General features: G+C 44.9%; 1 protein-coding gene across 10 annotated transcripts in view; it reads left to right on the top strand.

The window, feature by feature from the left end:
- CPT1C (carnitine palmitoyltransferase 1C) overlaps positions 1 to 27,264 on the top strand; it is an 82,988-nt gene that overhangs the window by 26,183 nt on the left and 29,541 nt on the right. For all 10 annotated transcript variants that reach the window (XM_040433723.1, XM_040433715.1, XM_040433709.1 and 7 more), the window contains exons 2-8: positions 4,250 to 4,413; positions 6,073 to 6,212; positions 14,881 to 15,052; positions 17,327 to 17,428; positions 17,843 to 17,980; positions 18,071 to 18,148; positions 25,921 to 26,028. In XM_040433723.1, the coding sequence (XP_040289657.1) occupies positions 4,273 to 4,413; positions 6,073 to 6,212; positions 14,881 to 15,052; positions 17,327 to 17,428; positions 17,843 to 17,980; positions 18,071 to 18,148; positions 25,921 to 26,028 (879 nt within the window). In that variant the 5' untranslated portion in view covers positions 4,250 to 4,272. The remainder of the gene's footprint in view (positions 1 to 4,249; positions 4,414 to 6,072; positions 6,213 to 14,880; positions 15,053 to 17,326; positions 17,429 to 17,842; positions 17,981 to 18,070; positions 18,149 to 25,920; positions 26,029 to 27,264) is intronic.

The following is a 27,264-nucleotide window of genomic DNA, read 5'->3' as shown; positions in this document are numbered from 1 at the left end:
GATAGAAACTTTTAAATACATAAAGGGAATCAACAAGGTAAAAGAGGAGAGAATATTTAAAAGAAGAAAAGCTGCTACAAGAGGACATAGTTTTAAATTAGAGGGGCAAAGGTTTAAAAGTAATATCAGGAAGTATTACTTTACTGAGAGAGTAGTGGATGCATGGAATAGCCTTCCTGCAGAAGTGGTAGCTGCAAATACAGTGAAGGAGTTTAAGCATGCAAGGGATAGGCATAAGGCCATCCTTCATATAAGATAGGGCCAGGGGCTATCCATAGTATTCAGTATATTGGGCAGACTAGATGGGCCAAATGGTTCTTATCTGCCGACACATTATATCAGTGGAGGTCTCAATGGTTGGACCCCCATGATCAGATACCTACCACAATAAATTAGGCTTTCATGGATCACACTTGTTTTTACAGCACATTCCACAGATGCTCAATCGGATTTGGATCTGGAGAACTGGGAATCTAAGGCATCACCTTAAACTCATATTCTTCAAGCCATCCTTTAACCCCTTAGGCTGGGTTCACACTTGAGCGTTTTACAGCGCGTTCAAACGCGCTGTAAAACGCTCAACACATGAGAACCAATGCTTCCCTATGACCCTGGTTCTCACTTGAGCGTTTTACAGCGCGTTTGAACGCGCTGAAAAACGCCCTACGCTCAAACAAGTACTTGAGCTTCTTTGGGGCGTTTTGACGCGCGTTTGTGGCCATAGGACACTGCAGTCAATCACACAAACGCGCGTCAAACGCGCGTTTACTATTGTAAAAAACGCGCATAAAAACGCGCGACAAAAACGCACGTTAAACGCGCATATCAAAGACGCTCAGGTCTGAACCCAGCCTAAAGGACTCGGCCCTATTTCACCTTACGGACTTGGCCATTTTTTGCAAATCTGACCAGTGTCACTTTTAAGTGCTGATAACTTTAAAACGCTTTGACTTATCCAGGCCATTCTGAGATCGTTTTTTCATCACATATTGTACTTCATGACACTGGTAAAATGAAGTAAAAAAAAATATAAATTTTATTTATAAAAAAAAAACCAAATTTACCAAAAATTTTTTTAAACAATTGCAAATTTCCAAGTTTCAATTTCTCTACTTCTATAATGCATAGTAATACCTCCAAAAATAGTTACTTTACATTCCCCATATGTCTACTTCATGTTTGGATCATTTTGGGAATAATATTTTATTTTTTGGGGATGTTCCAAGGCTTAGAAGTTTAGAAGCAAATCTTGAGATTTTTCACAAATTTTCAAAAACCCAATTTTTAGGGACCAGTTCAGGTCTGAAGTCACTTTGCGAGGCTTACATAATAGAAACCACCCAAAAATTACCCCATTCTAGAAACTACACCCCTCAAGGTATTCAAAACTGATTTTACAAACTTTGTTAACCCTTTAGGTGTTTCACAAGAATTAATGGAAAATAGAGATACAATTTCAAAATTTCACTTTTTTGGCAGATTTTCCATTTTAATAATTTTTTTCCAGTTACAAAGCAAGGGTTAACAGTGTTTAGTGTTTCCATAGTCTGAGAGCCATAACTTTTTCAGTTTTTGGGCGATTACCTTGGGTAGGGTATGATTTTTGCGGGATGAGATGACGGTTTTATTGGCACTATTTTGGGGTGCGTGTGACTTTTTGATCGCTTGCTATTACACTTTTTGTGATGTAAAGTGACAAAAAATGGTTTATTTAGCACAGTTTTTATTTTTTACGGTGTTCATCTGAGGGGTTAGGTCATGTGATATTTTTATAGAGCCGGTCAGTACGAACGCGGCGATACCAAATATGTATACTTTTTTATTTTTATTTATGTAAGTTTTACACAATAACAACAGCTTTTTTAAAACAAAAAAAATGGTTTTAGTGTCTCCATATTGTGAGCCATAGTTTTTTTAATTTTTTGGGCGATTGTCTCAGGTAGGGGCTCATTTTTTGCTGGATGAGGTGACGGTTAGATTGGTATGGTGTTCATCTGAGGGGTTAGGTCATGTGATATGTTTATAGAGCCGGTCGATACAGACGCGGCGATACCTAATATGTATACTCTCCCCCCCCCCCCCCCCCCCCTATTTTTTACCAATTTTTTACCAATTTTTTTTTACTTTATTTGGGGAAAATTACGTTTTTGTTTATTTTTACTTGAAACTTTTAATTTTTTTAAAACTTTTTTTTTTGTCCCACTTTGGGACTTGAACTTTTGGGGGTCTAATCCTTTACAATGCATTCCAATACTTCTGTATTGGAATGTATTGGCTGTATGAGTAATACTGTGTGTATTACTCATTTACTCATACAGCTTCCGGCCTGTGAGATCCAGGGGGCTGGATCTCACAGGCTCGTCACCGGAAGGCAGCGCGATGCCTTCCTTAGACATCGCGCGGCCTTCCATGCCATCAGGTCCCCCCCACAGCCGTATGGGGACCCGATGGCACGCCCGATCGCCGCCGCAAACCGCAGGTCTGAATTGGTCTGTCACATGACCCCGCCCTCCCCGGCGTTGTGACAGGATGCCCGCTGAATGATTTCAGCGGGCATCCTGTCACAATTAACCCCCGCCGCGCCGCAATCTATTTTTAAACTTAGGACGTACCGGTATGTCCTGAGGCCTTAAGGACTCAGGAAACAGGGCGTACCGGTACGCCCTAAGTCCCTAAGGGGTTAAAGTAGCACTTCCACAATTTACATAATGTAAACTGTAGTGAAGGTAATCCTCTTACCGGTGACTGTATTTGTGAGTTATAACCTCCCTTTCCTAATACTCAGCTGTGTCATGTGACCAACACTCTGACCTCTAACTGACACAGGACAGGAAGTCAGTTTCTGTATTCATTCATATGAGACTGACAATGAGGCTGCCATAAGAATACATAAAGAAACTGGCTTCCTGTACAAACATAAGATACTGTGTTATGGAAAGTCAGTGTTGGTCACATGACACAGCTGAGAATGAGAAGGGAGGTTATAACTCACAAATGCAGTCACTGGTAAGAGGATTACCTTCCCTACAGCTCACATCATGTACCCTTTCTAACAGATCAGAGAAAAAGATTTTTTGTATTTTGTCAGTACATATTATCCTGCAGAAAGGGACCACCACCATTGTAGAATACCTTTGCCATGAAGATGTGTTTTTTGGTCTGAAACAATGTCTGGGTAGATAGTACATGTTGCAGTGTCATCCACATGAAATTGCCCAGAACATCACACTGCCACCACCAGCTTACCTTTTTTCCGTAGTACATCTGGGTGCCATCTTGTGTGCAAGTAAGTGACACATACACACCCGTCCATCATCATAAGACCATGCTGCTTTTTTTTTTTTATTCATGCACAGGGGGTGACACCTATTTGTCATATACAGCATTAACAGGTTTGAACCATAAACTACTTTTCACTCTAAGGTGTATTTTCATCAATTACTGTAGTTACAGTTCCTCCTTGGATTTACCAAATTTACCTCATTTGCAGTTTTCTCTTATCCCCCATGCTTGAATCCTACTTCCTGGTTTGTCATGTGTCTGCTGTGCCAGTATGCCTTAAGGCACTGAGATGTGTCCTGACATCAGCAGGACATGTGACACTAACCACGCTCCTTGGTTCTTGCCAGTATCGCTTCCTGTGTCCTCCATTACAATGCTCCAATGCAGGACGTAACCACTAGCAACTGAAAATTGAAACCGATTTGCTACAGGGTGTAATAGGCGAATTACTTTAGAATAAGGCAGTATTTAAAAAAATTTGTGATTTGAGTAAAGTGATATAACAGTGATATCTGCTGTGCAGGATACATTTATGTTAGTGGCACAATCCCTTTAACATTTCTATCAATTTATGCTACAGTAGCTCCTCTGTGGGATCTGACCAGACCTGCCTGTTCACCAGTCATCCTTCCCTGGACCACTTTTAGTAACTACTAACCACTGCATAATAGGGAACACCCCACAAGACCTGTCATTTTGATGATGCCCTGACCCATCAATTGTATTTGCATAAAGGCAGTAAACTGGCCAGTAAACTGTGTACAGACCCAGTACAGAACCTTGTGGTACAGCACTGTCAACCTTACATTCTAAAATAATTTCAGTATTTTTGTCTCTGATACACTGTGTCTCATGGTGGTCAGTTTATGTTTAGCTAGTAAGGTTTTTACCACCTACTTTTCCATCTGTGAAGAACATTTGCTAAGAATATAAATATTTAATTGCAGTGTTTTGTATTCCTTTATAGCTTGGAACTGAAGTGGCAACAACATGGCTGAAGCCCACCAGGCTGTGGCGTTCCAGTTTACGGTCACTCCAGAAGGAATTGACCTTCGTCTGAGCCATGAGGCACTTAAACAGGTCTACCTCTCAGGACTGCGGTCATGGAAGAAGAAACTAGCTCGACTCAGGGTGAGTAACGTGGCCCATGACATAATCGGTGTAGGTAATGGGCCTCGTAGTATTGGCAGAAGAAGCATACATTGTTGGATTTGTTGGATCAGTATATTCCCCTGAGCGTACAAGTAACAAACTAATGAACTATGCAGATAACAGAAGTGAAGGTTCTGTCTGCAAGCCCTTAGGAGATTCACCGTCCAGGGTGCGTGTACAGACATGAAGTGCTCTTGATTGCATGGAGTTTGGGGGATACTGTTGGATGAAGACGTTGGGTTCTGAGGGAAAATGCAGTAAGAGGGGAGCAGAGACGAGATGGATAGGAAATGTGATAGTATGCCCTGAATATGTTTTGGGGCCAACTGATTGTCAGGGTTGGCACATTCCAGAGAACTGGTGCAGCTTGAGAAAAGTCTTAGAGACGGAAGTTGAACCTTGGGATTATGGAGGATGTTGGTTTTAGGCAGAACAGAGAGCACAGGTAGGATACAATTTTGACAGTATGTAGTGAATAAAGATAGCTATAATTGATCACTTCCATTATGCTAGTGCTTCAGGAGAAGTTTGTCCACACCAGGTGTAGAATACTACATGTAGAAAACATTCAGAAAAGTGTGTACCTCAGCTAAGCCTGTTGTCATCTTCCTAGCTTCCCATTACTCATTGTAGTGAATATCCTCTGTAGGCTACAAGGCCCCTTCACAAATCTGGCAATTCAGTTTTGATTCTTAGGCTACTTTCACACTAGCGTCGGGGCTCCGCTTGTGAGCTCCGTTTGAAGAGTCTCACAAGCGGCCCCGAACGCATCCGTCCTGCCCTAATGCATTCTGAGTGCAGTCTGGCAGCGTTCAGGCTCCGCTCAGCAAGCGGACACCTGAACGCTGCTTGCAGCGTTGGGGTGTCCGCCTGGCCGTGCGGAGGCAAGCGGATCCGTCCAGACTTACAATGTAAGTCAATGGGGACGGATCCGTTTGAATTTGACACTATATGGCTCAATTTTCAAACGGATCCGTCCCCCATTGACTTTCAATGTAAAGTCTGGACGGATCCGTCTGAAGCTACTTTCACACTTAGAATTTTTTCTACAATATAATGCAGATGGATCCGTTCTGAACGGATCCCAAGTCTGCATTATATGAGCGGATCCGTCTGGGCAGACCCCAGACGGATCCGCTCTGAACGCAAGTGTGAAAGTAGCCTTACTGCGGTGGTACAGAAACTAACGCAAGGACCGATCGCATGCTTTATTATGGGAGCAGTTAGGCCTCATGGCATGTGTTATATGCTATATGCAGCGTTTTTCTGTCCAGCTATGGACGCCGCACGCAACAGATATATGTGAACTCAATATAAGGTTACCGCTGGCACATATGCCAAGTTTAAAGAAAGAAACAGATCCTTAAAAAAAGAGATTTCGTTATTATTGCTGTAACTTTTCTGTATTTTTGGGAAAACACCACTGCAGGTTTAAAGCAGTTGTTTGAGCCAAAGCTAGAAGTGGGTCAAGAAGTAGGAATAACTACCATAAAACTGCTGTGTGTGGAATGCCTCTTAGGACAGTGAGCAGCTTAATTATCAAAGTAAAGTCCCATGCAGGAACCCCATGATAGACAGACAGACGGATGTATATATGCAGAATCCTTCTGGTAATTCTTCTACGCTTTCTCTCTATAGAACAGTTTCATCACAGGAGTTTATCCAGCCAGCCCTTCCAGTTGGCTCTTTGTGGTAATTGCAATTATGGGGACCATGTATGCTCGTGTGGACCCATCAATGGGGATGATTGGCAAAATCAAAGAACATCTACCTGTAAGGTATGTATTCACTGTCGGGATTTTTATTTTTTTAACTTTTGATAATACATTTTTTATTTTATTTTTTGTGCATACTTCTGTTAAAGGGGTTCTCTTTCTTAAGAGCTGACACCCGGGATAGACATGCCCAGTTAAATAACACTTACCTGTCCAGACTTCTGCCGTTCCTGCGTTGCGGCTCCATTCTCGGCTGCTTCTGGTCCCCGCTGGACTGGAAGCAGCCAGGAACAGCGGGACTGAAGACAGGTCAGTTTTTTTTTCTTTTCTTTTTTTAACTGGGTACCAGTTCCATCCCTTAGCGTTGTCAGCCCCTAGGCCAGACAACTCCTTTACAGTAGTTTTCCTCAGGATAGGCCACCAATATCTGTTCACATCAGCGCAACACCATACATTGTATCATGGTTGTGCCTGGTGTCGCAGCTCAGTACTGTTCATTTGAATGGAACTGAGCTGCACAAACACCATGTTACCGATGGACACAACCTGAGGATGAGACCACAGTGCTCGCCCAAACATTGTTTGACCCTTTTTAAAAGCACTTTATCAGGGTGCTGGGGGTCAGACGCCACTGATCAGATATTCAGATCTTATCCTGAGGTCATCAACATTTAACTATATATGAAAATATTTACAATTGCACGAATTTAAAATGCACCACCATGTGAGTGGTATACTGAATGTGCGCCTTGCTGGTGGGGAAATGGGGGGCATATTGTTATTCACTAGAGAGTATGAAAAGAAGTGCGAAAGAGAGTATGAATGGAGTCCATAGTAACTTATTACACCATGAAGCCCCCATCAAACACTTCTGATTTATGATGTCAGTATGTATAGCCATTGCTTCCTCCTTCTGGTAAACCAGGGCAATGCATATTTTTTTAAGGAGTTCTCAGAAACAGGGAACCTCTTTGGCAGGTTGCAGGGATTAAAGAAAGATTACCTGCTACCGGCGCTCCGGTTCCAGAGCAGATCTCTCTTCTCCTCTGTTTCCTCCTAATTGAGGGCAGAAAGTCTGCAGCAATTACCATAGCAGCAGAATTTCACACTTCACATGATGCAGAAATTGGGGTGTGGATTTTAAATCTTCACAATGTCAATTTTTGCTGCTGATTTCACCCTTTGCAACACGTGGGGTGAGGTCTGTGACATATACGCAGGGTTGCCAACTGTCCAGAATTTTCTGAACAGTCCATAAAAATAGGCAACATTTTTTCTTGCGTCCATTAAAAAAATAGCTGTTTCCAGTCTGCTGCTTCTTCCCAGTCCCCAGAAGACAAGGAGGACCAGAGGTTCCTAAAGCTTCTGCATCCTGCCAGCCTTCGGGTCACCACGGCCGCCCACGACAAGTCTCTGTTTCCGGTGTAGCAGCCCTCCCCAAGGGGCCACACACCTAAGGTGGTGACCTGGCTGAAACCAGGGGGGCAGAACATGCCAGACGGGTAAGTATTCCTGGCTCTAAACCTTTTTCTTCCCCCCTACCCTTCTCAGGTTACTTGCTGTGTATGGCCCCACAAAGCCTTTTCCCCCCAGGCGTGGAAAGCTCTCCTGTGGGGTTGGGGGTAAAGGGAAGCCCTCTGTGCTTGCCAAGCTTCTTTTTGGCCCCCCCAGCGGTGCTGCCTCTCCTTGTGGCAGCACCGCTGTACAGGGGGTGGGGGGGAGAGATCCCTAAGGGGAGTCAGTTGGTGCGCCAGCTCTCCTTTTCATTATCACCGGGGGGGGCATGAGTTCTTCGCACTTGTTTCTCTGACACCGCCCAACGCCTACTCAGGAGGACTTCTGCGGACTCTGACACCAGGTTTTTTTTCCGGACAGGCTGCAGTAAGGGACACAGGCCAGGTGAACGCTTTCTCCGCTTCCTACAGGGTCTAACTTTAGCCCTCCTACCTTTCACTACAGGTACTTACTATGTCCGAACCCAGATCCCAGGCCCCAAAGCTGGCGATCACTTCCGTGCAACATTTTGCATGTGCTTCTTGTCGCTCAAAATTCCCATTCAGTCAGTTGGATCCACTCTGCTCATCGTGCTCTGCTCCACCACCAAGTGGCTCTGACCCTGTCCCAGTCGCCCCCCCTGCCCAGCCCATGGTAGAGCCGGAGTCGGTGCGCTCTCTGTCTAAGATGGTGCAGGACGTTTCCCATTCCAACAGGGCCATTGTGGAAATGATGGGGCGTTTGGCCGTGCGGCCACCATCTGACCTATCAGACTCTGGGGATTCCTCTGCTACTCCCCATCGCGGCCGTCTTGCAAAACAGGCCAGACCACCCTCTCCTCGAAGGGCGTCTGCGTCCCCCGTTTCCTCCATCTCCCCGTCACCTCCCAGGGAGTCTCGCTCCGATGCATCCTCATTAGAAGAGGCGTGTTCTGAGGAAAAGTTGTCAGACGTTGACTTGTCTTACCGGAGGACCAGTCTTCCAAACTGGTAGACAATCTCATTGCAGCAGTTATAGAAACCTTACAGGTTGAGGACCGTACACCCTCATCTGTGGGTTCTAGTTTTTCCTTCAGGCGATCCCATCGCTCGCCAAAAGTTTTCCGAAAACCACCCAGAGTTTGATTCCTCCCTTTCCAAGGAATGGAACTTCCCTGACAGGCATTTTGCTTTGCTGAAATGTTTAGACGTCTTATATCCCTTTCCAGAGGATTTGACAAAGAAGTGGTCATCCTCTCCTATTGTTGACCCTCCGGTATCCCGCCTGGCTAAGAATACCACCTTGCCTATGGCGGATGGGGCTTCCTTCTCGGACCCCAAGGATAAGAAATTGGAATCCTTTGCCAAATCTTCTTTTGAAGCAGTTGGCACTGCCCTGCGCCCGTTTTTTGCCTCTACATGGGTTAGCAAGGCTATAACCGAGTGGGCAAACGAGCTACGTCGAGGCCTCGCCTCTGGGGACTCCTCGGAGGAACTTTCAGATATTGCAGTACAACTTTCCCACGCCAGCTCTTACATCTGTGAGGCCTCTCTGGACGCGGCCAGGCTTTTGGCCCGCTCTTCAGCCCTTTTGGTGGCTATTCGCCATACCCTGTGGCAGGGCTGCACGATATGGGAATTTTGTGCGATTGCGATTAGGGCCCTAAAAATTGCGATAACGATGTGCGATGCGATATTTTAAGGGAATTGTGCTAGAGGTCTATTTGCTTGGATTTTCCCATAAGAGCCGCTGACGCGGCTGGGTATGACATAGTTATGGGGGATCTGTGGATGGCGCTGTTATGTGGGGGATCTGTGGATGACGCTGTTATGTGGGGGATCTGTGGATGACGCTGTTATGTGGGGGATCTGTGGATGACGCTGTTATGTGGGGGATCTGTGGATGACGCTGTTATGTGGGAGATCTGTGGAGGACGCTGTTATGTGGGAGATCTGTGGAGGACGCTGTTATGTGAGAGATCTGTGGAGGACGCTGTTATGTGGGAGATCTGTGGATGACGCTGTTATGTGGGGGATCTGTGGATGACGCACTGTTATGTGGGGGATCTGTGGATGGCACTGTTATGTGGGGGATCTGTGGATGGCACTGTTATGTGGGGGATCTGTGGATGGCGCTGTTATGTGGGAGATCTGTTGATGACGCTGTTATGTGGGGGATCTGTGGATGACTCTGTTATGTGGGAGATCTGTTGATGACGCTGTTATGTGGGGGATCTGTGGATGACTCTGTTATGTGGGGGATCTGTGGATGACGCACTGTTATGTGGGGGATCTGTGGATGACGCTGTTATGTGGGAGATCTGTGGAGGTGTAGATCTGTGGATGCTGTTATGGGGGATTTGTGGAGGACGCTGTTATGTGGGAGATCTGCGGAGGGCACTGTTATGGGGGACCTGCGGAGGGCACTGTTATGGGGGACCTGCGGAGGGCACTGTTATGGGGGACCTGCGGAGGGCACTGTTATGGGGGACCTGCGGAGGGCACTGTTATGGGGGACCTGCGGAGGGCACTGTTATAGGGGATGTGTGCTATGACACATGGGGCCACGAGGGGGGCCAGCATAAGACACACATATAGCATCTTATGCTGGTCCCCCTCATGGCCCCATGTGTCCCTTCATGTGTTAACTCTCCTATTCATAAAATGGCCAGCCTCTGTACTTTCACTATGAATGCACTCACACTGCAGAGAGCGGCAGAGAGCGAGCCGGCCGGCGCGTGACTGACGTCACTGGCACGCTCTTCCCACTTAATTCAGGAAGCAGGAGCGTGACTAAGTGACTTCAGTCCCGCGCCGGCCGGCTGCCTCGCTCGCTCCCGCTCGTCGCTGCAGTGCATGCATTCATTGTGAAAGTAAGTACAGAGGCTGTAATAGGACAGAGGACTTTTTTTTATCAATAGGGGCCCCTTCATATATAATAATCGCGGCATTTTCGGCTCGGCCGAATCGCCAAACCGCATTTGCCGATTATCGCGATTCGATTACTTTTGCGATATATCGTGCAGCCCTACCCTGTGGCTATCTTGCTGGGCGGCGGATAATGCTTCTAAACAGGCCTTGACGTCCCTCCCTTTTGCAGGTAGCAGACTTTTCGGCAAGCGTCTGGATGAGATTATCTCTAATGCTACAGGGGCTAAAAGCACCCATTTGCAGCAGAGCAGGACGTGCTTTAACAGGTCTAAAAAGACCTCTTTTTCGGCCCTTTCGGGGTTTCTCCAGCCCTAAGCAGCCAGCCGACAAATCTGCCCCAGAGCAGAAGCGCAAGCCATCTTTCAAGCCTTGCCCTCCCTGGCGTCCTCGCCAGCAGGGCTCCAAGCCCTATACCCCCAAGTCCTACTCTGCATGATGTGTGGTCTCTGCCCACCCAGTCGAGTGGGAGGGCATTTTCATCTGTTCCAGCATGGGTGGCTAGCTCACATCTCGGATGCCTGGGTACGAGAAGTCATGTCGGAGGGTTACTGTTTTTTTCGCTCGAACGGGTACTGGTTTTTCCAAGAAAGGGTACGTTCCGTCCTATCCTAGACCTCAATGCCCTCCGCCGCTACCTGGGGGAGTACCTGTCATCGATAGACATCAAGAACGCCTACCTCCATGTTCCAATCTGCGTCAGTCACCAGAAATATCTTCGGTTCGCAGTGGGACCTTTTCATTACCAGTTTGTGACCCTCCCATTCGGTCTTGCCACAGCTCCCAGAGTCTTTACCAAAATTCTGGCCTCAGTCATGGCTCTGCTTCATGCCAGGGGGATAGTGGCGATTCCGTACTTGGACGATATCCTGATCAAGGATCCATCATTCCGGGCAACGCGGACAGCCTACTCATCGTCCGGGACACCCTGGAACGTTTCGGGGTGGGTTCTGAACCTATCAGTCATGTCTTCACCTATCTCAACAGCTGAAATTTCTGAGCATGCTGTTCAACACCGATCGGGCCAAGATATTCTTGCCCCAGAACAAACTCTCCGTTGTCAGATCCTCTCTTTGTTGCGGCCTCAGCCTCTTCCCATTCGCCAGTGCATGAGGGCTCTGGGCCACATGGTCTCTTCCTTCGAAGCAGTGCCCTATGCTCAGTTCCATACCACGGTTCTTCAGCGACATTCTGACTACTTAGGACCGTTCCCCAGCCTCCCTGGATCGACTCATCAGTCTCCCAGCCCCGACGCGCAGAGATCTTCGGTGGTGGTTGATGTCTCCGATGCTGACATCAGGCCGCTCCTTCCTTCCCCTCTGCTGGATAGTGTTGACGACGGACGCCAGTCTCCAGGGCTGGGGAGGAGTTCTGGACAATCTCTTGGTCCAGAGCACCTAGTCCTGCGAGGAACGCTCCCTTCCGATCAATATTCTGGAATTACGGGCAATTTGTCTCTCTGGTTCATTGGACGGATCGTCTCCGTGGGTATCCAGTACAGGTTCAATCCAACAATTCCACAGCAGTTGCATATCTAAACCACCAGGACGCCACCCGGAGCCCCACAGCCATGCTGGAAGCAGCGCTCATCCTCTCCTGCGCGGAGAGCCATGTCCCAGCTCTGTCGGCAGTTCATATCCCCAGCGTCGACAACTGGATCGCCGACTTTCTCAGCCGAGAGAGATTCGATCCCGGGAATGGGCTTTGCATCCACAGGTCTCTCTCGCGATCTGCGAGCGATGGGGTCGGCCTGATGTGGATCTCATGACCTCCCGCTTCAAGGTAGAGAAGTTCGTTGCGAGGTCCAAGGATCCTCGGGCATCGGACGCCCTTGTGATCCCGTGGACGCAGTTCACGTTTCCTCCTCTTCCGCTCATTCCGCGTCTTCTCCGGAAAATTTGGTCCGAAGGTCTGCCTGTCATTCTCATGGCCCCGGACTGGCCACACAGAGTATGGCACGCATCCCTAGTCTCCCTCCTCGCCAACGAACCCTGGCGTCTTGCACTTTGGGAGGACCTCTTGTCGCAGGAACCGATCTTCCACCCGAATTTAGGTTTTCTACATTTAACAGCATGGCTGTTGAAGCCACGGTACTAATGGCTCTGGGTTTCTCGGATGGTCCAGACCATGATTCGTGCTAGGAAGCCGTCGTCCTCCTGGATCTATCACTGGACCCTGAAGTCCTACTTTAGTTGGTTTAGTTGGTGCGAACGCCACCAGTTGTCTCTCATTCCGTTCTCGTTGCCGCGACTCTTGTCTTTCCTGCAGTCGAGCATGGACTTGGGGCTGGCTCTCAGTTCCCTCAAAGGGCAAGTTTCGGCCCTTTCCATTCTTTTTCAGCGGAACTTGGCTTTGCTTTCTGCAGTTCGGACCCTTCAGTAGGGGGTGGCACACGTATTAATCTGGTGCTCAGCGCTCTCTAGTCCTCTCCGTTTGAGCCTCTGCAGTAGGTGTCACTTCGCTTCCTGTTCTACAAGGTTACCTTTTTGGTGGCAGTCACTTCCATCCGTAGGGTGTCGGAACTAGCGGTTCTTTCCTGTCGGTCGCCCTTCCTTTTCCTCCATCAGGACAAAGTAGTTCTTCCCATGTCTAGTCCTTCCATCCAAAGGTCGTGTCGGCATTCCATCTCAATGAAGAGATCATTCTCCCATTTGTCCTGCCCGTCTCATCCTCACTCCACACTCTGGATTTGGTTCGGGCTTTTCGCATCTATCTGTCTCAGACGTCCTCTTTCCGACGGATGGATTCATTATTCGTCATTCCAGAGGGACCGAGACGAGGGCTGGCTGCGTCCAAAGTTTCCATTTCCCAATGGATTCGTTTAGCCATTGTGGAAGCATACCGCATCAGTGACCAGGCTCCGCTTTTCCGGGTTACTGCTCATTCTGCTTTGGCCAGTACATCTTGGGGCTTCGGCCCTTCAGGTGTGCAAGGCGGCTACCAGGTCGTCTTTGCACACCTTTTCCAAATTTTACAGAGTACACACCTTTGTATCTTCTGACGCTTCTCTAGGGCATAGAGTTTTGCAGACGGCGTTTCTCTGGCCGGAGGGCTTCTTCGTTTGTGGCCCATCCCTGGGACTGCTCTGTAACGTCCCACGGTCAAGCCTGTGTCCCCCAATAATACGGATGAGAAAACGAGATTTTTGTACTTAACGTAAAATCTCGCCTCCTAGTGGCAGCAGCTATACCCACGGTCAAGCCTTTGTCCCACAATAAACGAAAGAGAAACAGATTTTACGGTAAGTACAAAAATCTAGTTTTTCCAGCTCACAGTAAATGCTGGTAATGAGGTGTTATCAGTATATTGAGCTATTTACATGTATTACTTATAATCTTTATCATTCATTATGGTTTTCCAATTTGTCCTAAAAAAATGTTGACTGTTCATGATTTGGGGAAAAGTTGTCTAGAGAAGAGAAAAATTCTTGTTGGCGACCCTGCATATTACGCATGTGTTCATCGGATTTGTCAGGGATTTTTCCACAGCAGTTCACATCCCATGGCAACATACCATACCCTAATTATGGTATAACATGTTAGTTATATAATAATTAAAGGGTATTCCCATTTTAGAGAGGGAGACGAAGGAGGGAAATTGTGTTTATGATGTATCTCGGCTGATCAGTTTTTTATTGATATTAGAGATGCAGATCTGTATGCCATTGAGATTCACATGGAGTGCATATAAGGCTCATTGCAAATTGACACGCTGCTGATTTCAAATCTGCCTCACAGGTCAGTTTATGCTGCAGATTCTTTTCTCAGCGTCTTGCCTCTTGCACACGAACGTATTTTCATTCCATTTGCGTTTCTTTTTTTTTTTTTTGCGGACCGTATATGTAACCATTCATTTCAATGGGTCCGCAAAAAAAACGGAAGGTACTCCTTGTGCATTCCGATTCCGTATTTCCGTTCTGCAAAAAAATAGAACATGTGTTATTATTGTCCGCATTATGGACAAGGATAGTACTGTTCTATTAGGGGCCAGCTGTTCCGTTCCGCAAAATACGGAATGCACATGGATGTCATCCGTATTTTTTGCAGACTGCAAAATGCATACGGTCGTGTGCAAGAGACCTCTAAGTAAGATTCCTTAGTATCGTATTCATTTTGCTGGTACTGTAAAATGCTGCAGATTTGGACGTACTCTATAAGAAGATTGTATGCAGCTTTTGTGGTCTTCACAGAAAGCCAGCATTTACGTTGCCTGCTACTTTCAGTCATGGACAGTCGGAGGCAGATTTGCCTATACCGCATTCATAGAGACTGGATTGGTGATGTTGTGATATGAGCATTTTTCAGATAACTTTTCCTTTTTAATCTTTGCAGTTACTACCTATCTCACCAAGGACAGAGTATTATTAGCGCCTTGCTCTTCTCCACGGCCCTGTGGTTTGCACTCATCATGACCATGCGTTATATACTAAAACAACTCCTATCGTACCATGGCTGGATGTACGAGCAGCATGGCAAGATGTCAGCCACCACCAAGTTATGGTTGGTAAGGAGCATTGCCTTTAACAAATAAGTTTCACTTGAACTTCGAACACTTGAATGGATGCTAGTGGGTTTGGAGTTTCTGTTGGTAGAACGGAACTAAATATGAATCTTTCCAAAGGTAAATCCTTCCAGGGCTGTGCTTGGAAAGCATAAGTGGACCTCTGCTATATTCTGTAATAGCAGTAGGTCTTTGCTACTAGAGGTTGATAGAAGTTATGAGCCCTCTCTTTAATGAGGGGGTTGTTTGAAAGTTTAAGAAATTTAGAAAGAAAGTAATTTAAAGGGATTGTCCCATTACAACCACTTATACCCTCTCCACAGGATAGTTGATCAGTGTCTGCCCCCACCGATCATGAGTATTGAGGCCCGCATGCTGTGGCTGACAGAGTTAGCTGAGTGCCTATACTTGGCTATCTCCAGTAGTCCCATAGAGTTGAATGGAGAGGAAGACACGCATGTGCGTTTTCCGTCCTTTCAAATGGAGAACAGGGGTTCCCATTCTCTTGATTGGCAGGGGCCTCAGACACTGATCCCCTATCCTGTAGAGAAGAGATACGAGAATACTATCAATCACTGATAATACGTCCCCATGTACAGCTATCAGTGACTGACAGCTATCTCTGTATACACACTTACACAGAGAATGCTATCAATCACTGAAAACACCATCCCCGTGTACAGCTATCAGTGACTGACAGCTATCTCTGTATACACACTTACACAGAGAATGCTATCAATCACTGAAAACACCATCCCCGTGTACAGCTATCAGTGACTGACAGCTATCTCTGTATACACACTTACACAGAGAATGCTATCAATCACTGAAAACACCATCCCCGTGTACAGCTATCAGTAACTGACAGCTATATCTATATACACATTTACACAGAGAATACTATCAATCACTGATAACACGTCCCCCATGTACAACTATCAGTAACTGACAGCTATCTATGTATACATATGGGCAGCACGGTGGCTCAGTGGTTACCAAGGACAACATCTGCATGAAGTTTGTATGTTCTCCCCGTGTTTGCGTGGGTCCATTACAAAAACGTTGGTGGAATTTTTGTTTTTTAAATTTTACCCCACAAAGAATTCTTTTTTTCTCGTTTTTCAAAAATGCATCTTGTCCCACAATGAATAAACCCTCATATGGCTATGTTAACAAAAAAATAAAATAACTAAAAGGTTATGGCTATAAAGTAAAGAAAGGAAAATACAACGTATTGTTTTATGTTATACTATGTATTTATTGTTCAATAAAAACGATTTGATTTAAAAAAAAAAAGGTTATGGCTATTGGAAAGTAGGGAAGAAAAATAAATGAAAATAGGCCCGGTCTTAAAGGGAACCTGTCATCAACTTTATGCTAACTTTACTGAGGGCAGTATAAATTAGTGACAGAAATGCTGATTTCAGTGGTGTATCACTCATGAGCTAAAAGTAAGTGGTTGCCGAGAACCAGCATCATAATCATTGCAGCCCAGGCCTTGAAAAGAGTCAAATCTACATGAGAAGAGTCAAGGTTATTCCTAATCTCCTGCTCTCTCACCCATCTGCTGATGATTGGCAGTTCTCTCCTAGAGAGAAAGGGCAAAAACTAGGTAGAAGACGGTCAGTCATCAGCAGGTGGGCAGGAGAGCAGGAATTCATGAATAACCAGGACTCTTCTCAGGTGGCCAGGACTCTTTTTTCCAGGCCTAGTCTGCAATGATTGTGATGTTGGTTCTCGGCAACCACTTACTTTTAACTTATAAATGACAGACCGCTGAAATCAACTCACCGGTCTCTACTTTATTCTGCCGTTAGTATGGGCAGCATAAAGTTGATGTCAGGTTCCCTTTAAGGACAGTAGTGACTGGTCCATTGACATTCCTGATGAGATAGAGTCCCTGTATTTATGGGAAGAACCCGTTACCCAATGATTTGTAGCTGCTCTGTATATACCTGCATTGGTTTGGAGACAGGGGGTGCACATAGCACAGAGTAAAAAATAAAACCACAAAATAAAAAGTAAAACTAGCAACAAAAAATAGATACAGATAATGAATCTGTCATGCAAAGATGCCATATAGTTAAATTTGTTAACTGTGTTACTCGATGGTGGCGTGCCACTATAACTATACAGAAGCAGCTTACCCGTGGACATGTTAGTATTTCTAGAGCTTTCCCATGGCAGCCAGTCCAGTAGTGCCCACATCCATTTCTATGAACTATATAGGCAGTCTGTATTATTATACTGCTTACACTCTCCTTATTTTATTGTTAGACTTTAGTGAAGATTTTCTCTGGCCGTAAGCCCATGCTTTACAGTTACCAGGCGTCCCTTCCTCGCCTTCCTGTTCCAAAAGTTAAAGACACAATGCAAAAGGTAAGTCTATTCTGACTATGTATGTATGATATCTTCTTTATTCATGCGTATACAGTACATCATGGTCAAAAGTATTTGGATGCCCATTTCTAATAGGTGGTTAAAAGTATACGGCCATGCTTAACAGCTCAATGACGTGTTGAGAATTTCTAGAGGTCAACTGCATGTTCTATTATTACGAAGAGGAAGCGCTTGGACAGGAAGCTGTAGGCCACATGTGACTATAGGCATCAAGAGTTATTAATATGGTGGTGAATAATGTTCAAGTGATCCAGGGAAAATATCTGACTGCCATAAGGGTCAGGAAAAAATATTTTACCTGCTCTGTAATGGAAACTTGTCCACAGTCTGTTAAAGGTGAAACTTGATAGAATGAGTGCCTATGTAACCTACCTGTTAAATGTTTATCCATAGTATCTGGAATCTGTGAGGCCTCTGATGACCGATGAGGAGTTCAAACGCATGACCGCTCTCGCCAAAGATTTTGAGGTTAAACTTGGACCCAAACTTCAGTGGTACCTGAAGCTGAAGTCCTGGTGGGCATCTAACTATGTAAGGGCTCTTCTGAAATATGTCACATTATTTTACCTTTTAGATTATTTATTAACAATGTAATGAAGTAACACTTTTCCCTCTTGGTAGGTGAGTGATTGGTGGGAAGAATACATCTACCTCCGAGGAAGGGACCCTATTATGGTAAACAGCAATTATTATGCAATGGTAAGTAGGAGCTTGTGAAAGAGAACTTTTTGTAATTCTGTGAGATGGTTTACGCCACTATCTAAAAAAAATAATCTAAAAACAAAACTGCACATAATGGCACATGCCATATCTGCACCATAACTTAACCACCTCAGCCCCCATAGCTTAAACACCCTGAAAGACTAGGCCACTTTTTACACTTCTGACCTACCCTACTTTCACCGTTTATTGCTCGGTCATGCAACTTACCACCCAAATGAATTTTACCTCCTTTTCTTCTCACTAATAGAGCTTTCATTTGGTGGTATTTCATTGCTGCTGACATTTTTACTTTTTTTGTTATTAATCGAAATTTGTATAAAAAAATGGGAAAAGTTGTCTTTTGCCAAAATATTTCTCTCACCCAGCATGGGTATATGTAAAATGACACCCCAAAACACATTCCCCAACTTCTCCTGAATACGGAGATACCAGATGTGTGACACTTTTTTGCAGCCTAGGTGGGCAAAGGGGCCCATATTCCAAAGAGCACCTTTCGGATTTCACCGGTCATTTTTTACAGAATTTGATTTCAAACTCCTTACCACACATTTGGGCCCCTAGAATGCCAGGGCAGTATAACTACCCCACAAGTGACCCCATTTTGGAAAGAAGACACCCCAAGGTATTCGCTGATGGGCATAGTGAGTTCATGGAAGTTTTTATTTTTTGTCACAAGTTAGTGGAATATGAGACTTTGTAAGAAAAAAATAAATAAATAAAAAATCATAATTTTCCACTAACTTGTGACAAAAAATAAAAAATTCTAGGAACTCGACATGCCCCTCACGGAATACCTTGGGGTGTCTTCTTTCCAAAATGGGGTCACTTGTGGGGTAGTTATACTGCCATGGCATTTTCCAGGGGCCCTAATGTGTGGTAAGTAGGTAAATGACCTGTGAAATCCTAAAGTTGCTCTTTGGAATGTGGGCCCCTTTGCCCACCTAGGCTGCAAAAAAGTGTCACACATGTGGTATCTCCGTATTCAGGAGAAGTTGGGGAATGTGTTTTGGGGTGTCATTTTACATATCTTGGCAAAAGACAACTTTTCCCATTTTTTTATACAAAGTTGGCATTTGACCAAGATATTTCTCTCACCCAGCATGGGTATATGTAAAATGACACCCCAAAACACATTCCCCAACTTCTCCTGAGTACGGCGATACCAGATGTGTGACACTTTTTTGCAGCCTAGATGCGCAAAGGTGCCCAAATTCCTTTTAGGAGGGCATTTTTAGACATTTGGATACCAGACTTCTTCTCACGCTTTGGGGCCCCTAAAATGCTAGGGCAGTATAAATACCCCACATGTGACCCCATTTTGGAAAGAAGACACCCCAAGGTATTCAATGAGGGGCATGGCGAGTTCATAGAAATTTTTTTTTTTTGGCACAAGTTAGCGGAAATTGATATTTAAAATTTTTTTAAGTCTCCCTTTCCGCTAACTTGGGACAAAAATTTCAATCTTTCATGGACTCAATATGCCCCTCACGGAATACCTTGGGGTGTCTTCTTTCCGAAATGGGGTCACATGTGGGGTATTTATACTGCCCTGGCATTCTAGAAGCCCTAAAGCGTGAGAAGAAGTCTGGAATATAAATGTCTAAAAAAAATTTACGCATTTGGATTCCGTGAGGGGTATGGTGAGTTCATGTGAGATGTTATTTTTTTGACACAAGTTAGTGGAATATGAGACTTTGTAAGAAAAAAAAAAATAATTTCCGCTAACTTGGGCCAAAAAAATGTCTGAATGGAGCCTTACAGGGGGGTGATCAATGACAGGGGGGTGATCAGGGAGTCTATATGGGGTGATCACCCCTCTGTAAGGCTCCATTCAGATGTCCGTATGTGTTTTGCGGATCCGATCCATGTATCAGTGGATCCGTAAAAATCATACGGACATCTGAATGCAGCCTTACAGGGGGGTGATCAATGACAGGGGGGTGATCAGGGAGTCTATATGGGGTGATCACCACAGTCATTGATCACTCCCCTGTAAGGCTCCATTCAGACGTCCGTATGTGTTTTGCGGATCCGATCCATCTATCAGTGGATCCGTAAAATTCATACGGACCTCTGAATGGAGCCTTACAGGGGGTTATCAATGACAGGGGGGTGATCAGGGAGTCTATATGGGGTGATCACCTCCGTCATTGATCACTCCCCTGTAAGGCTCCATTCAGACGTCCGTATGTGTTTTGCGGATCCGATCCATCTATCAGTGGATCCGTAAAATTCATACGGACCTCTGAATGGAGCCTTACAGGGGGTTATCAATGACAGGGGGATGATCAATGACAGGGGGGTGATCAGGGAGTCTATATGGGGTGATCAGGGGTGAATAAGGGGTTAATAAGTGACGGGGGGGGGGGGGGCTGTAGTGTAGTGTAGTGGTGGTTGGTGCTACTTTACTGAGCTACCTGTGTTCTCTGGTGGTCGATCCAAACAAAGGGGACCACCAGAGGACCAGGTAGCAGGTATATTAGACGCTGTTATCATAACAGCGTCTAATATACCTGTTAGGGGTTAAAAAAATCACATCTCCAGCCTGCCAGCGAACGATCGCCGCTGGCAGGCTGGAGATCGACTCTCTTACCTTCCGTTCCTGTGAGCGCCCTCCTGTGTGCGCGCGTTCACAGGAAATCTCGCGTCTCGCGAGATGACGCACGGATGCGTCCAGGAGGAATGAATCAACCACCTTCCGGACGCATCCGTGCGTTAGGCGGTCGGGAGGTGGTTAAAGGGGTTGTCTGATCACAGACGATGGAGGCATATTGCTAGGATATGCCCCTATTGTCTGATAGATGTGGGTCCCACAGCTGGGACCCGCACCTATATAGAGAGTGGAGCCGCCAAAGCTGTGGAGAGCGCACTGTGCATGCGCAGCCGCTCTCTATTCATTTTCTATGGGGCCGCCAAAAATAGCCAAGCCAGTTGGCTATGGGAGCGGTGGCCGGTCATGCATGGTGCGCTCCCATTCACTTCTATGGGGAGAGTACTTGGTGGTGGCTGGACCAGAGTCCTCCAGCCACCACCTTGCGGGGCTCTGCTCCCGATACAGGTGCGGGTCCCAGCGGTGGGACCCGCCCCTATAAGACAATGGGGGCATAAGCCCCTGTTGTCTGAGATGAGACAACCCCTTTAAGCCTTGAAACATCCCAACAAACTTACTATCATTTACACCAGAAACTGGTGTAAATGATAGTTCAAATCTAGACCAGTTACAAGTTGGATTTCTGGTGACCTGAACGTGCCTTATTCTGCACTGATGGGCTTACTTAGGCTACTATTACACTTGCTGCAGTGTGATCCGGCGGGCAGTTCCGTCGTCGGAACTGCCTGCCGGATCCGCCGATTTTGATATGACTGAAAGCATTTGTGAGAGTGATCCGGATGCGGATCCGTCTCACAAATGCATTGCAAGAACGGATCCGTCTCTCCGCTTGTCATTTCACATTTTTACCGGTCTGCGCATGCGCAGGCCGGAAGGACGGATCCGGCATTCCAGTATTTTGAATGCCGGATCCGGCACTAATACATTCCTATGGAAAAAAATGCCATATCCGGCATTCAGGCAAGTCTTCAGTTCTTCTCGCCGGAGATAAAACCGGAGCATGCTACGGTTTTATCTTTTGCCTGATCAGTCAAAACGACTGAACTGAAGACATCCTGAACGGATTACTCTCCATTCAGAATGCATGGGGATATACCTGATCAGTTCTTTTCCAGTATAGAGCCCCTGTGACGGAACTCTATGCCGGAAAAGAAAAACGCTAGTGTGAAAGTACCCTTAGATTGACGTTTGTAGTCTTAGTATATCTGTGCCACTTCTGAATTGACCCAATGTTTTCTACTAAATAGTTAAAAAACAGAAACCCAATTTCTGAACTTCCAGTGTGTAGAACATGGAGGTCACCTTTAACTCCTTCCTGCATCAAACTGTACATTTACAACACTGGTGATTGGTAGTTGCTAGGGATAAGCGAACTTGTCTTTCAAGTTCGGCGTGCAAGGTTTCGGGTTATCTAAGAAGTACGCTATGGATTCCGCTACCACAGACCGTAAGTTATGCTCTGTGGTAGTGGAATCCATAACGGAATTCTTAGATAACCCGAACCTTGTACGCCGAACTTGAAAATAGAAGTTTGCTCATTCCCAGTAGTTGCCATGTAGTCAGCAACATGTGTCAGCTGTAACATACATGTTGCTGCAGCACTAGCAGGATGCTGACAGGATTTCACGGAAACCAAGGGCTTAACAAAAGCCACCTGGTCCACCATGGATGTGAGCCAGAGCCTGATAGGTTGTCCGTCTGTTTAACAGCAGGAGGCATAATACGCTGCAGTCTAGAAGTTTTGTAGAGTGAGACTATGATCTTTGATTTTAGGCTCAGCGTAGCTTTACTCCTCCCAAGGCGAGGCACAGGAATGTAAACTGTCATGGAACATGGCTGGGGGCAGGAGCTTCAAATCTGGCACAGCATAATGATAATTACATTGAATTTGTTTGTACAGAGTTATCACTTTAATATTATATTTTTCATAGCTGGGTCTTGAAGTTTTAAGCTGGGTTTGCATCATCTTTCATCATCACATCATCTGTTTAGCAGATGATACCCAAAACAACATATATAAATGGATGCCAATGGAAGGGCATCTATTTTACAATGACTTCAATGTTAAAAAGACCCCATATTCGCCACTGTCTGTTTTTCTTTTTTTGCCAGCTGCCAAAGCTAGGTAGACTCCCTAAAAAAAAAAACAGTGACAGTATTTATTTATTTTTACATTGAAGTCTGTGTAAAATATTCACATATGTTTTTGGGTATCTGTTAACCACTTAGTAATCGCCAATATGCCTATCAGCGCTCACTGAGGGGCCTTAGGCTGGGCCGCCGCCTTTTTATGGAGGAGTGCTGATTCTCCCACACGGCAAGGACATATTTATAGGGAACTTAGATTGTGAGCCTCATTGGGGACATCTTGATGATGATGTCTGTAAAGCGCTGCAGAATATAGTAGCGCTATATAAATGCATCAAATAAATAAATTCTAGCAGTTTAATCCCTTAGATGCCACAGTTAGAAGCTATTGACCCTGGCATCTAAGGCTGCGTTCACACGGGCGAGATTTCCGCGCGGGTGCAATGCGGTAGGTGAACGTATTGCACCCGCACTGAATCCATTTCAATGGGGCTGTTCACATGAGCGGTGATTTTCACGCATCACTTGTGCGTTGCGTGAAAATCGCAGCATGCTCTATATTCTGCGTTTTTCACGCAGCGCAGGCCCCATAGAAGTGAATGGGGTTGCGTGAAAATCGCAAGCATCCGCAAGCAAGTGCGGATGCGGTGCGATTTTCACGCACGGTTGCTAGGAGACGATCGGGATGGAGACCCGATCATTATTATTTTTCCTTATAACATGTTTATAAGGGAAAATAATAGCATTCTGAATACAGAATGCATAGTAAAACAGCGCTGGAGGGGTTAAAAAAATAATAATAATAATTTAACTCACCTTAATCCACTTGATCGCGTAGCCCGGCATCTCCTTCTGTCTCCTTTGCTGAACAGGACCTGTGGTGAGCATTAACTACAGGTAAAGGACCTTTGGTGACGTCACTCCGGCCATCACATGATCTTTTACCATGGTGATGGATCATGTGATGACCGGAGTGACATCACCTAAGGTCCTTTACCTGTAATTAATGCTCACCACAGTTCCTGTTCAGCAAAGGAGACAGAAGGAGATGCCGGGCTACGCGATTAAGTGGACTAAGGTGAGTTAAATTATTTTTTTTATTTTTTTTAACCCCTTCAGCGCTAGTTTACTATGCATTCTGTATTCAGAATGCTATTATTTCCCCTTATAACTATGTTATAAGGGGAAATAATACAATCTACAGAACACCGATCCCAAGCCCGAACTTCTGTGAAGAGGTTTGGGTACCAAACATGTGCGATTTTTCTCACGCGAGTGCAAAACGCATTACAATGTTTTGCATCGCGGGTGTTCCCGCAATGCACCCGCACATTTTCCTGCAACGCCCGTGTGAACCCAGCCTAAGTGGTTTAGGGAGAGAGTTCCATCTGTCTCCTATTAGCAACCAGCGTGGGGTGCATACTTCTTCATGTGGCATCCTGGGACCTAATGTAGGCAGCGTGTGCCTCTCTGACTGTATAATACATTATACTGCATAAGCAGTACAGTTTATTATGTGAGAGATCAAAAGATCATCTGTTAACGTCCCCTTGTGGGACTGGTAATTGTTAAAAAATATATATATATAAATTCGTAAATAAAAAAAGGTTTAAGTTAAAAAAAACAAATACTTTCAATGGAAATAAATTTCAATGGAAAAGATTTCAAAAATAAAATCCCATCCACATATTTGGTATGGCCGCCATAACAACCCGCACTACGCAATTATCATGTACTCATTCTGTAGGGTGAACACCCTAAAAAAAAATTGCATAATTGCAGTTTTTTGCTTATTCGTCACATAAAGGGAAATAAAAAGCAATTAAGTGTCATGTACCACAAAATGATACCAATGAAAGTCATCCCACAAAAATCAAACCCTCACACCGCTCCATTGAAATAAAAATAAAAATATCATGGGTCTTGCAGCAATGCAAAAACATTATTATTTTTTTTTTTAAAGGGTTTTTATTAAAGTACTAAAACGTAAAAAATGTTTTAATATATTTGGTATCACTGTAATCGTACTGACCCAGAGAGTAAAGTTATCATGCTACTGTATTTATGCTGACAACTGAACGCTGCAAGTGGTGCTATTGCTGTTTTTTTTCCCCACTCCTCCCACAAAGAGTTAATAAAAGTTAATCACTAAGTTATGTGTACCCAAAGTGGTACTACAACTTGTCCCGCGAACAAACAAGCCCTCATACTGCTACATAGATGGGGGAAAAAAAAAAAAAAACTCGTAGCTCTTGGAATGCAACAATGAAAAAAATTGCTCGGTCACTAAGGCGTTATAAAAAAAACGGGAAGTGAACCCAGCCTTCTGTCACTGGGTTTAGTAATGAGTTTGTATGCCTCTAACACTACATAAGTATGTGAATGATATATATATAAAAAAAATTTAGAACAGACACACGGGATTGTATGTCCCTTTTCTTGAAAGACGTTCCCTTTTAAAGAGAGAAAGTTCAGCTGAACCACGACTAAGCCCAAAATGATCAATTGACTTTGAAGGTACACAGGCTGCCATACTGTGATGCTTGAAGACCTCTATTACATCCAGCCTTCTGCCCAGGTCACAGGGTTCCTTCATATGTTCTTCTGAAAATAATTCAAGATTATCTTAAGTGGCTGTTCCTATCCTATAAAGTCATGGCATATCACTAGGATATGCTGTTACTTTCTAACCAATGTTAGCCTAACTTGTGAGACTCCAGTTGATTCTGAGAAGAATGGAGCCGCAGTGCTAGTTCAGAACTGCATTCCCTTGATTGTCTCTCCGAGCCACGTGCTGTCCAGAAAACTGCAGCATGGCCTCACTGAAGTGAGACGGGCCAGCTGCACCCCTGTACGGAAGGGACTGGGTTAGTGCTGCCTCTATATTCTCAGGATCACGGCAGTTGACCCCCCCCTCCTTCCCCAAGATCATAACGTGATGGCATATCCTAATGTTACTCCTTTTAAACGAGTTTCCAGTGCCCCTTGCCAACTATATGTAAAAGAAATGCTACTCATGTTTGGTATTTCTTTTTGCCCTTTACATTAGGACTTTCTGTATGTTACACCAACACCAATTCAAGCAGCTCGGGCAGGTAACACAGTGCATTCCTTGCTTTTGTATCGACGCAAGCTCAGTCGCGAGGAATTGAAACCGGTAAGAAACTAGGATTTATTTATTTTTTAGATACTGTGTGTTACCACAGTATGTGTACTATAATGTTCTGATATATGGTTATTGCTATAGATTGTCTAATATTTTGCCGGTGTAACCCCTTGTGTCAGTAGACACTAAGCTAGCTTCTAGAGGTAGCCAGTAGTTGCTTGATGTTCACATGGAGACCAGTTAGAAGAATACTAGACTAGAAGATCTTCATTCATCATAACTGCTGTAGGGCGGAAGTGGCAATGGCTCCAGAATAATTTGTGGGATGGTTGTCATCTGCTCTTGGAACCATTACCAAGGATATGTAGTGATCATTCTGCTTTTCTTAGAGTCCTCATCCCAGAATCTAAACTATCTCTTAGTGCAAATTATACTTTGTCAATGTTAGCATTTTATTGGATTTGAATATGTCTCATGACATTCCTTTTAACGTGTACCTATTGTAATATATAAAAAGGCACGTCTTAAAGGGATTGTCCCACCATTTAATATCTTCACTGAATAGCTTTAACATCATGAGAATCACTGAATAGGAGTTATGAAATTTTCCTGCAGTTCAGAAGGACGCCTTTACAAAAACTGTTATTTCCCCTTGCATCGGCACCACATCATAAATTAGGCTAATCTAAGGCAACCAGGCTGGCGTAGTTTTTTGTAAACCTGTTTGTCCGCTCCACCCCATCCCGCCCAACTATTGTAAACTATTTGACACGGGCCGTGCGACTTTATATTGGCACACAGCTGGACAAAAAGGCGTCTCTCGACTGTTTTTATGACAAAAGCAGATGTAAAAATATTTGTAAATGACCGCCAATGTGTATAGTAGTGTACATGTCCACCTAATGAGCTGAGTGCTGGTGGACATGCATGCTCAGTCACTCTCCCCACAGCCAGGTCTCTGCATAGTGATCTTCCGTCCACTGCCAAGCTACTAATAGAAATGGCTTTCTGCCTTGTGAGAGAAGGTGCAAAGTTTGTTTAGTAGCATGGCAGCAAGAGAGACATGAATTATATTTGTCAGCTGCCAGAGGGGAAAGGAGACTGATTAAAAAAAAAAAAAATTTATGCTAAAAACTGATGTGTCTTAGGCTACATTCACATACCGTATGTATTTTGCGGTCCGCGAAATGCAGATCCGCAAAAAAAAAAAAAAATACGGACGGTGTGACATCCATGTTGCATCAGTTTTTTTGGCGGATCCATTGTAACAATGCCTATTCTTGTCCG

This window comes from Bufo bufo, chromosome 1 (genome assembly GCF_905171765.1).
Source record: "Bufo bufo chromosome 1, aBufBuf1.1, whole genome shotgun sequence".
Taxonomy (NCBI): Eukaryota; Metazoa; Chordata; class Amphibia; order Anura; family Bufonidae; genus Bufo; species Bufo bufo.
This window is presented reverse-complemented; position numbering and strand designations above follow the sequence as displayed.